This window comes from Epinephelus moara, chromosome 1 (genome assembly GCF_006386435.1).
Source record: "Epinephelus moara isolate mb chromosome 1, YSFRI_EMoa_1.0, whole genome shotgun sequence".
In the NCBI taxonomy this organism is placed as follows: Eukaryota; Metazoa; Chordata; class Actinopteri; order Perciformes; family Serranidae; genus Epinephelus; species Epinephelus moara.
In genome coordinates this window covers 24,452,195-24,464,798 of record NC_065506.1, presented here as the reverse complement: position 1 = coordinate 24,464,798, position 12,604 = coordinate 24,452,195, and the positions used below count along the sequence as shown (strand labels likewise).

General features: G+C 39.9%; 1 protein-coding gene across 1 annotated transcript in view; it reads right to left on the bottom strand.

Annotated features, from left to right (window-relative positions):
• The window catches only part of adam10a (ADAM metallopeptidase domain 10a), a 31,723-nt gene that overhangs the window by 10,668 nt on the left and 8,451 nt on the right, over window positions 1–12,604 (bottom strand). Inside the window, exons 3-6 of the mRNA XM_050054193.1 lie at window positions 5,656–5,774; window positions 4,409–4,567; window positions 471–571; window positions 58–216 (exon numbers count right to left, since the gene is read on the bottom strand). Of these exons, the coding sequence (XP_049910150.1) occupies window positions 58–216; window positions 471–571; window positions 4,409–4,567; window positions 5,656–5,774 (538 nt within the window). The remainder of the gene's footprint in view (window positions 1–57; window positions 217–470; window positions 572–4,408; window positions 4,568–5,655; window positions 5,775–12,604) is intronic.

Genomic DNA, 12,604 nt, shown 5'->3' with positions numbered 1-12,604 from the left:
AATCAGACCTTTAAGTAATTCTGTGATTTAAATCATGTTTATAAAGTGTGTGTATACCTGGGCAATGACAGCCTCTCTTGTGCCGTAGTATCTGAAGAAGAGGTGATCTGTCTGGATGAAGAGCTGGCAAGTGTTTTTCTCTCTCGCCGCCGCCCTCTTTCTCCTCAGAATAACAGGACCATGGGAGCTCTCCTCCTCTGACACACCGTTCCCCCCCTGCACAACAAACAACCATCAGGTTCAAACGGAAGGAAGATGGAGTTAAAAAGTTGAGCTTGGCTACATTGCTGATGATCAGGTGTTAACTTTAAAGCGCCCGTGCTAAAAATACACTCATGCTCTTATTGTTAGTGTAAGTTCGGCTGGATATGAGATAAGATCCTTTTAATCCCATGAGCCTTGTCCATCTGTGTGTTTAATTATGAGCTGGGAGGACGAGGGAGGGGCTTTGTTGTGATGCTGGCACTTACTTTGACCGGCTCCTCCACCGCAGATGCCTGATACTTCCTCATCCTTTCATATACCGTGTGGTCAGCGCAGCCACCCGCTGAGCCATACTTATGAGGATAATCTGGCGGATAGGAAGGAGATAAGGGAATGGTTGTGAAGAGCTTACATTGCATCATGAACCTCTTTAGAATCATGTGTGCTCTGCAGGAGAAGGTGAATCAGGGTGAGTCGGGGGGTGTGAGAGCAGCTGCATTAAATAAAAATCTTGAGCGATGTGGCTTTTCTTCTCTCCAAATCCTAACTGACAAATCAGTGTTATCTTTCTCTCTTCTTCCTCCCCAAGCAGAAAGAGGTATTACCAATGATCTGCCTCTTCCAATTGAAAACACTGCTTCTCTGTTCCACACAGTCCTTTTCCAATTTACAGCTGCTGTGTAACAGTTGTTCCCTCAAAGCTGGTACACACACTACACTAACCCTTACAGTCGCCTGTATTGAATTTTAAAGGGCAAATGGGGTGGAGCTTCAAACAAACTGAATTTCCATTCTTTGGGTTTAACTACTTTGGATCAAGGAATGTTACAGATATAGTCTACTCAGGGAATTCTCACAGTGTTTTCACAGTCTCCACTGTGTTCATATCTAGGCCAGAGTCCAGAGTCCAGGTCAGGTATCTGGCAGCTGACCCACAAAAAAAAAAGCAGACTCCTGGGTGGTATTTGTCTTAATTTCATTTCCAGGTTCGGTTATGGGTAAAAAAAGAACATGGATGTTGTACTATGGGTGTTGGATGATAAATATATTTTTTAAAAATGAGAATAAAAATCATTTAATTTAATGTTTTAACATTTTAATCCTCTGACTACTGACTTTGCGTCGGCTCTATCTTCTGCACCAGCTGGAATATGAGAGACGCTTAAATCAGGTATGTTAAGACAGGGAAGTTAACTGGGGAGATGTGTTGCTCAATATTATGAGAATAAGGAAAAAATATTCAGTTAAATTGTCTTTTCTGGCTATAGAATTTGTGGTTTCGGGCTGATGACCTCGTGTTGGTGTGTCTGGTCGGGCTGTGGAGCTAACTGGTCATATGTGTGGTTAGCAGGAGGGTACTGTATTGCACGTTGCAGCTCCAGTTCAGAAGCAGGTAATGTAAATCAGTCCCGTGCAGGACTCTGATCTAGACTGCACACAGCGTATTAAGTGACTGTATTCTTCTTTTTTCATTTAAGCAATACATATTTCAGCAACAACGTATGAATCTGTATCCCACTGCATCACGGCCGTTTGACTTCAGCAGCTGTTTTTACTGGCTCACAAAAGATGGGATCAGTCTTTCAATGTACAATCACCACCTCTGTTGATAGTCACATCACAGTTCAACACTGGCCACACAAACAGCAATCTCACATCAGTGTGATTCAGAGTTTCCAAAACATCTCTGAAAAAGCTATTTCAGATAGAGGAAGTACGAACAAACAGGCCGATGACAAGGAATTTATCATGTTTGCTTTGGGCTTATCTACTGTAAAAATATTACACACTTGAAATAAAAAAAGCAATATAACACCAGTTGTTTGAATGAAGCAGCCGGTGCAAAGTCCTGTAATAAAATTATAAAAGTTAACAGCAAGAGTTGTCACTCATAGCGAATGTAAATAGCAAACTTTCAACTGTCATGCAGTACTATGTCTTTTACGCCTAATGAGGGTCATCAGCTAAAATGACTTGAAAGATAACGATCAATGCTGACGGCATGCTGATGTTTTATATTATTTTAAAGCATTCATACACAAAATGGGTTTGAAAAAAATTTCATTTTAAGTGTGATGTCAATCAAACTGTTGTAAACTAATGGCTCACTTGCCTCTGAGCACCTTGTACCGCAGAACTTACAATCCCATTAATACTGGTGCAGGACATGAAACTGAATGTCTCACAACTAATGCTGGTCATTCAGTAAAAGAGAGCAGTCCTGTGCTGGTGACTGAACTGACTGGACACACACTGAAACAACGCATTCAACCTCTGACAATGTGTTTTCAATTTTTTCAGAGAAAGCCCTCTTTGTCCCTTCAGTGAATGCCGTCTCATTCAAATGCTAATCAAAAGGCCCTTGCAATTTAGACAGAACTTAAAAAAAAAAGAGTCAAGAGTCAGAAGTGAAGGCTTTGCGATTTTGTTACCATCATTCGTCCATCTTTTTTCACTGATAGCAGCATCAAAAACCACAGAGAGACTTCTAAAAAACAAGATTTCACAGTTGGTCTGAAATATTACGAATGGCCGAGTTGAATCTTGAAATGTGGTTTTATTCCGTGACAGGACTATCTGAGTACAGCTCACACTGCCCAGACAGTGATCAACCTTTACAAGTACAGTGTGAACAGTCAACTAAACATCTTCAATAGTCTAAAGTTAGGGCGTATTTCAACTACAGTAAACACCTGAATAATCTTTAAAGGAGAGTCTTAGAGAAGTCTTAGAGGTCTTTATGTTAATGAATGCAGTTTTCAGCTATTGTCTTTCACTTATGTTACTACTACTAATGAACCATACACTTTCAAACACACCCACACAAGTTTAGATAGGCACACCACATTCCACCACTACTCATAAATGATAGGCAGACAAGTCTTGCCAAATCAGTGCAACTAAATAGGCTCTGTTATCTAAAACAAATTTGAAACTTGGCTGCGAATTCATTTGCTTAAATTTCCTTCTATAGTTCAAAGAATCTCCCTATGTCTGTGTTTATGCATTTGTGTGTGTGTGTGTGTGTGTGTGTGTGTTTTCCAGAGAAGTAATCAACAGGAAAGAGTGCAGTGAGTCAGCCAGCCCAAAGCCAGGGAGGAGTTCCTATCAGACTCTGCCTGTCTGTTAAATGTAGTTCTTCTGGCTGGAATCATGAGTCTCAAGTCGCTGGATTGTGTTTCTCCTCATACAGAGTTCGCTACATTGTGTTCACCCACAACCACACCTTACATCTCTCAAAACTACTCATAACATCCAACTATTTTCAGGGAAGTCTCACTGTTTCCTAACTGAGCATCCATCAGTTGGTTGTAGCCTGACCTTAGCAGTGGATATGAGTCATACCTTTGCTGTGTCGTGCTCCGATACTGCTTCCAGTATAAATACTGACCACCTTGTTTGTGTCCTAGGGCCCAAAGCCAAACCCCGCTGCTTCCAGTCTGTCAAACACAACCTACTCTCCAGGGTTGTCAGGCTAGTGTATGAACTGCTTAACCATTAGCCCCTTACTTCACAACACTTGCCAGACCAACTCTAGAGTTGCAGTCGTTTCAATCACTTTTTAAGTGAAAAATGTTGAACTTTTGCTGGTTGTATCATCTTACATGTGAGAATTTGCTGCTTTTCTATGCCATTTATAATAGTATATGATGTATGGTGTAGTAAATGTATGACATTCTTTGAGTTTTGGACTGTTAGTTGGACAAAAGAAGACACCACTTTGAGGTCTGGGAAACTGTGGTGAGCATTTTTTAAATTTTTTTTTGACATTTTATAGAATAAGCGACAAATCAAATAATCATGAAAGTCTTTGTCAGATGAATCAGTAATGAAAATAATAAGTTGGAGTCCAAAGCAACACATCACAATCCTATTCCTAACCGTGCAAAAGCAATGTTTTTCTCAATTTTATCCTTACCAAATATCAGTTCTTTTCCTTTGTAGCTTCCAATATACTATCTCGATTTTTAACAACATAAAAGGATTCAGGCAAAAGCCTTTAGCCAACTCATTCCTACATAGACGCAATCCAAAGAAGCTCCTATTAAAAGTACTTGTACTTAAACTAATAAGCCGCAATGCTCATATCTAAAGGCAAGGATGTCACAACCTTTCCCCACAGGTGCACCTAGTATGTGGACATGAAGTAGCTCTAGACCACACAGAGCCTTTCAGTAAAACAAGTGCAGTGGGAGATACTTACTGATGTCATCCTCATGGTAGATGACGGAGTGGAAGGGTACATCCTTGTCTTTTAGGTACCTTTCCGAGGGCTCAACATAGTATGTTCCTTGGTGGGTTTTAATGAAGCCCTCAAAGCGCCCGTCAACTACAGAGCCATGAGTCAGTGTGCCCTTTTCACCTGAAACACATAAAAGAGTGAGGATGAGCAGAGGCAGATGTAACACAGTCTTTGTAACACTGAAGATCAGTATAATATCCTTCCGTACCCAACACACAATGACACATCTGATCTAAATATTAGAGCAGTTTAAGGGTAGGAACTAGCTGTTTAATACGCACACAATGGGACATGCATGAAAAACATCCATTTAATCCAAATTGTTGTCACACAGACTGCACAAGAAGGACAGTGGTCATGTATGCATTAATATAGCAAGGTGAAATTTAGCTTAGTGCTCAACCTGACCACACCTTAACTTGTTTGGTTAATTAAAAACCCAGTTTCTTGCAGCAAACTATAATCTGTAGCATTCTTAAATGTGAGGGAAATTGGTCAATTAAAAATAAACAAAGCATTTATGATTGTAAGCATTTGTGACATTATAAAATAACATTCTTAAAATCATATGAACTTAAAATCATGTTCAATTTGTTTAAGGGTAAGACATTTGTATGGATTTTCACAGCCTTATTTTTAGATTCAATATATTTATTTTATTATTTCAGAAAATTCTGTGCTGAGATTAAGGTCACTTATTGTGAAGGCGCCTTCCTCAGGATGAAAAATATAAATCTCTATGTTTTTAGGTCCCCTTTCTCTTTGTTTCCCAAACACTCATCACAACAGGACAAACAAACTTGTTTTGTTTTTCTCTTGTTCATTTGAACTCTGCAGGAGACAGGCAGCGGGAAGTCGTCCAGGAAGGGAAGGGATTTAAGAGTGGAAGGAAAAACTGGATGAAAGGTAAAATGTGTGTTGGGTTGTGATGTGATAAACACTGGACAAAAACTACCTTTAAATATCCCTCTCACACGTACACACATTCAATTTGATATGATGCTGTAGATGAAAACACTGTTGAAATGTTTGTGAAGCCACTTCAGAGATGATGTAAGGGGAAATGCAGAGATGATACAATAAGAGGTGATGACTCAGACTTTCAATGTAATTGAAAAATAAAAGCATCATAATTGCATTAGAGACATTTCCTTTTAAGAAACTGCACTTCCCTCAAGAATGTAGTGTGTGAAAACAGCGGCACTTACCAAATATTTCTCCACTGTAAATATGTGATGTATCAACAGGTGTCTCATCTCCTGATACCTCAATGATGAGATCTGGAGAAAATATAGTTGTTTCTCTCTTCATTTGCAGGTTAAAATGTCTAAAAGAAGGAATGGGTAAAAATTGCGTAATTAGCATCAGTAAGTAATAAACACCAAATGCGAGGTTAAACTGACACGTTGACATGTCAGTAACACAATACACACCCTCAACCTTGGAAATGTTAATGTCATGCTTTCACCATAATTTTAGTATACAGGACGAGACCCAAGAGACGGCTGAGATAACACTAAAAAAGCACCATCATTCACACATTTCTACTGAGCTTTACAATGCTGCTGTGCTCAGTGACTTAGAGGACGACTTATGTCATGAGGAAAAGCATGTGAACATTTGTGCACAACCACAGTGCTTTTTTGTAATCCTCTCGTTAGCATAACCATAATGTCAGAGAAAAAAGGCAAGCATCACATGAGGTGCACATGAGCCACTAGCTTCCCAGAAACCTCCCAACCAAGACTCTCAATAGAGATCACATGGACTGATCTCAAGGTGTGAGACGCAAATGATTCTCACATTGCTAGCTCATGCTGAAACCTTTATCCATTGTAACATTTTGGTTTTCTTACATTAGTACAGTTCACACCAAAGCAAAAAATGCTTCAGGAAAAATTAAGGGGCGGTAATGCACCAAAGTGATGGATGCCAACCGCCGTAAAATCTGAAGAAGAAGAAGAAGAAGAAGAAGAAGAAGGAAGAAAAATTAAGATTAAAGCTGTAGTTGGTAACTTTTATTAAAAAAATACTTTAAGCTGAAACTGTCACTATATGTACACAGCACTAAATGAGACGGATATAAAAATCATATTCCTCTGCTTCCTCTATTGCTCTGTAGCATTTCTAATAGCCTTACTGTACATGAACGAAAACAACCAATCAGAGCCGAGGAGTCTCTTAACGCAGTTGTCAATAATGTCAATCACTGCTCGGAAACTGCGGTCAAACTGTTAAGTTTTCAGAAACTTATTTAAGTGTACTGTTTAGCTGTAAAATAAAAACGTTGCTTCAGCCAGTGGGCGGTGCTTGGTATTTCAGTCGACCATTTCCAACATTGTGGCCAGGTCACAAACTCTCATTTTACAGCTAAACAGTACACTGAAATATGTTTTTGAAAAAATTTGAGGTGAGAAATAGCTGTTGAGTTTGATAGTTTGACCACAGTTCACAAGCAGTGTTAGAGACTCCTCGGCTCGGACTGATTATTTTTTGTGCACTGCAGTAGATTCTAGAAAATGCCATTTGAGGCAGTAGGAAGAGGAGGATGTTTCTTTAATATCTGTCCCATGTACTTTTTTCAGAAGAGTCCATTTCAGCAAATATGACACAGGTTATTTTAAGAAAAGTTACTATAGCTTTAACTGTCAGCTGTCTAAATGATTTCGTAAGCGGTCTGCAGCTTGCCCCTTCTTTAAAATCACATGTCAATTTAAGATTAGGTATTTGTCAGGCAGGTATACATTTTTTTTAAAAAGTATACAAGTGTAGTCACTGTTTTAATTATTTATTTGTAATTTTTAGATCATATGACAGGGTCAAGCTCCACTAAAACAGAATCCCCTGGCTGGTAAAGGCCCATGACATTCAAACTTTTGTAACACAGGCTATCAACTGGAATTTTTTGTCTCCATGGCCTAGCTGAGATAATGTGGTGTCATCAACAAGGTTTTTACGGCTTTGGAGAACACCCTCCAAGGACATTATAGTACCATTTTCAAAGGCTCACAATGAATAGACAATTGGCCGTTATGAGTAAAATCAGTGCCCCTTAATGGTCTGTGTGGGAGATGGACCAATAGTAGAGGGTTATTTCCATCTGAGGAGCTCTACGACATGGCACACCATTAACGTCTGCTTAAGCCAGATGTTTTGCGGGAGCAGTGTGGTGAGGAGTGTAGCAGAAAATATTTAGGGGAGGAAGAGACAGCAGAAAAGGTCAGACACAGTGCAGGATATCCCTGTACAGGATGATTCATTGACTTGCCAAAACATTCAGTCTTTCCTTCATCACTCCTGTTCTCATTTCACAGTTATGATATCCTTCATCCAGTGGTTCACTTTACCTTCTTACACAACGACAACGGTGATAATTCATAAAGAAGCCCAATGTCTCTGTTTCTGGAGTTCATTTTGTTGCCTTACTTTCGTTCAATTTGGTAATGGTGAAGTAGCATGTGATCTAGGCCTGGATCTGTGGATTTGTCCTTACTGACGGGTTGCCACACATCTTTACCAATGAATTCTCAAAACTTTTCCATAATATTTCACCCCACATCCATGAATTTATCGACATAGTTTGAAATGCGTAACGTTATGCCAATATAGCAATCATAGGGTGTGATAATGAGACTCTTACTCCCATGTGTTGTGCTCTAAAACAGGAATTACAGCAAAAGTGACTTGGAAACGAAAAAAATACACTTTGTTTTTAAGTACAGTGAATTTCCAACACAGAGCTTTTATTTTGAAGTGCCATTTCCTGCTATGAGTGAGTGACTAATGGACAGCTACTTGACAGAGACAGAAAACTAGCTCGACAACATGGCCAAACGCAAGTATGACGCTGAATGTATTACACTGTGGGATCTCGAACTAATGATTAAGGAGATGGCTAATGGTGTGGTCCACATACAGAAGACACAAAGTAGCAACTGGCCATATCAGGCATCGCTATGGCAGCCGTGAAACGTGCTGACAATGACAGTGTGTTGAACGGACTTTTAGTTATCTTGTTGCTTTTTCTCTTTAGCATTGCTGGCCAGAGCCGCTTTCCTCATGTCTCCAACGTCAAACGTTTTGATGCAGAGCCTCCATCCAGCATGAGTTGAGCCTGCCTTTTTCTTGGTTTTTTATAACCATATTCTAAACAACAGCCAACATCAAAAACATTCTGTTAATTCCAAACCATTTCCAGGCCCCGAAAACTGTTTTTCTAATTTCATAACTTTCCCAGTAATTTGATGACTGTGGGAACCCTGTTATTTAAAGCAGTCTAAAATGATGGGATCTGTTTTCTGAACTGGAAGTATTCTGTCAGAGGATCATTTTAATTGAAGCCAAGAGAAGGGTAACAGAGAAAGAAAGAAGAGAGGAAGAGAATTTGAACAAAAGAAAGAAAGACAGAGAGAGAGAGAGAGAGAGAAAGAGAGGAAACTGCAGAACATGTGGTATAAAGACTCAAAGACTGCATTATGAGATACTCTTTGAAGTCAGCATTGTGACACAAGAGATCATTTGGCAATAGATTTCGTAAATTCCTCTGCTTTTTATTCATCATGGCATACCCATTACAGTTCTTGGCCTCTCCCCACCTTATTAATGGGCACTACAAAAGTCAATATGACCTCATGACTTCATCTATGCCCAGTCAAAAGCTCAGCCCATGATGGCACGCTTGTCACAGACACAGATGAATCCTTAAGTAGATTATTCAGTGAGCAAAATAATCTGTATTATCAGGGATCTGCACAGGCATTTTGAATGTAAAGCGTCAGGCATTTTTCACAAAATAGCTTTGAAATAAAAGCGTCACTGAACAAGAAGCATTCAATGACACACAAATGTAACCTAGTTGCTTTAAACGTACACTGTGCAACTTTTTGCACGTTGGATCACTCACATCCTCCCACATGACATTTTCCAAATAACACCTATGAGTAATGGTTATTCTGTGATTTACTATCACACACTTGAAATTTTGTTGCTCTTGGTTATAAAACTACTAAACAACACCCAAGAAAATGTCCACAACCCCCATATCTTTAGACCATGTTTCAAACCTGAACACCAAGCCTGTCTTACATCAGAATCAAAGGTCCTCGCCCAGAGCTGTCTTACGAATGGACTCCTACAGTATCATATGAATACTGAATACTTCAGGCTGATTCAGGTTACCCCCAGTCTGTATTCAACTTTTTGAATCAAACCACAGTAAGCGCCCTGCATATCCCCTGACACATAACAAGGCTAAAGCACAAAGAAAAAAAATCTTTATTTTGTGTTCAAGGCTGTGTGATTACCAGTGAATAAATGTACAATCTCTTAAATGCAAACAGTTTTTTCCAGTTTCTACATCAAGGAGAGATGATGTGACACTTTACATTATGCATTTATTGTTCATTACTCCTTTCAAAAGGCTGAGCTCCAGCAGTGTACATCCACTGGCTGTGAGCACAGCTGCAGCTGCTCTACCTGGCTGTGGTGGCATCCTGTTCTAATTCCCTCAGCATCAAATACTGCAGCCTCGTCAGTGGCCCTTGGCAGGTGAAGCTGTGTCTGTGGTTATCGTTAATGCTCAGACTGCAGATGCATTTGTGATTGAATCTATGATGCTATGTGGATATGGCTACTGCTGAGGTTAGTGTTACTCTCATTATTATCTAATGTATCACAGTCATATTATAACAGCCAAAGCACAGCCATGACAACAGCCACAATCACGGCAGCAGCATCGGCCAAAGCTATATCATCCCACGGCTGTAGTCATAATCACAGCTACACAGCAGTCACAGCTAGCGGAGGTCCGCTACACAATACATAATGCAATACCCTAATCCAGCTCAGCCTTTCTCCATGGATCAGAGTGAATGCAAAATTGTATTGTGCATATTGTGAGGTATCAAAAGAATTCCAGGAAAAAACTGCATGAACTAACCAAGCAAGTAAGAACACGGGAGAGTGGATTCATGTTGGAGAGTATGAAAAAAGGAAGGAGTTAACATTAATAAATTCACATAAAAAAATCTATTAAAGTCACTCCAAATTATCAAAATAAAAAGGAAACAAATCACTACATTGTGTTCCAGACAAAAAACAACTGCAGACAAATAAACACGGCTTGCAACAGACAGGAAGAGGAGAGGCTGTGGATCAAGTCAGTGCTACTCATCTCACAGAAGCAGCTGACTAATAAATTATTCAGATATATCCCAAATGCTGAACATCCTGACTCAAGCATTTGACAGTCATACATTTTGCTCGGTAAGCCGGCCGGCTCTAAGAAATAGATTGCCCTCAAGCCATGTCTACAGAGATGGTATGCCTACAAACAGGCCAATATCTACAGTATATATATATAAAGTTATTATATCTATAAACAATCAACTATACCTCATCCTTATATCTGTGTTGGTGCTTTCTGGTCTGCTAACCACACTGTCACTGAACTTTCACAACTTAAGTAAGCACACATGTTTACCCTGATTAGAATTAGCTGTGTTTGAGTACCACAGAACTGAACTATGATCACAATACAAGAGCAGGTGACAGTTCTTCCTGTGTGTGTGATCGCTCACTATGCAAGTTATAATCATTATGAAGCCTGCTACAGTATGTGAGCCTGGGCCCCTAAACACAGATCTCTTCTTATTGCAAATCTTTTATTATCTTGATGTATTACAAAGGGGGGAAAATACATCTCACAAATGAGTCTCATTCCTGAAAAGCAGGACACTACTCTGCTGAACTATGAATTGTGTCACTTCCCCCTGCATTGTATTATAGCCAACTACTTTTTTGGCACCACTCCTTGTAAAGAAACCCTCCACAGAGACAACTGTCTGCCCTGCCTTGTTCCGTCACCTGATCCAGCCACACATACTCATGTGAGTGGGCATACACAAGAAAGCTTTTCTCTTGTTACAACGAACCTCCATCGTGCCACACAGCCCTGCCTTGGGTTTTCACAGAGGGGAGAGTGTGTGTCTGTGTTTGCACATGCTGCACACATTTGTAAACCTAATGAATTCAGTGAGGATATAAAGAATATGATACTAGATTTATGACCACTGGCTTCATTCTGTCTGTCTTGAAGCCAACTTTATCATTTTTATGGCAAACACAAGTGCTTGTGTACGATGTGATGTCAGTCAACACAACAGATGAAAGCCTAAACACCACTGAGTTAAATCAAAACCTCTCTGACAAATTACAAAACAATAAAAACCTAATATTGTAGGCATCACACAGGTGATATTTCTTTCATTTCTTGCATTCAATTGTGCGAGAGTATTGAGTCCAACCCTGTGATGCTCCAAGGAACTGGGGAATTTATAACTGGAGCCAACGATGCTAAACACCATCCTTTCCTTGCTCTGACACAACATCAGCATGCATCAATGAAAATTCAAAACATTTGTCAGAAAATGTCATAAACCTTAACATATAATCCAACCCTTGTTTGTTGACAGTAAATACACAGCAAGTCCACTTGACCAAGGCTCTGCATCAAACATCTCCAGTTCACCTCCCTCTACCAAATGTTGCGTATGTCCTCTTTCGACACTACAGCGAGACATCAACAACAATCATGCCGTATGACTCTGTCGTCACGTCACCAATACACACAAGCTGTTTCTCTCAGGCTAGCAAAGGCAGGAAAGAGCAAAAACACAGGAAAGGGATCTGTTTGACAGGGCCTTGATAACCCACAACAGACAGGGTTGCTGAAGAGGAAAGCAGGGGGAGCTTGCAAAAGGGAGCTTGCAAAAAAAAAAAAACACACAGTGCTGCTGAGGTGAATTATTGTTCTGCTCTTCAACATGGCACAAAAATGAAAAAGAGTAAGAGGGAAAAAGCAGATGAGAGAGAAAATGAGAGCAAGACAGAAAGGGACAAATTGAAAAGCCATTTCCCACTGGTAGGAAGAGCCCCAGAACTGGGACTTGGGATTGGGGGATTACAAGATGGAAATTAAAGTCCCCCTCCACTCAAAATGTGTATTTCTTCTGTTTATGTCTCCTAAAGTGTCTGACCTTGACTATGATGACTTATATCTGTGCAAAGTTATAGAGGTGTTTTCACATTCCTCTACTAAAGAGGGCGATGCTGCGCACTTCCCTAAAATCTGAGATACAAATGTACACCAGGTGCGCT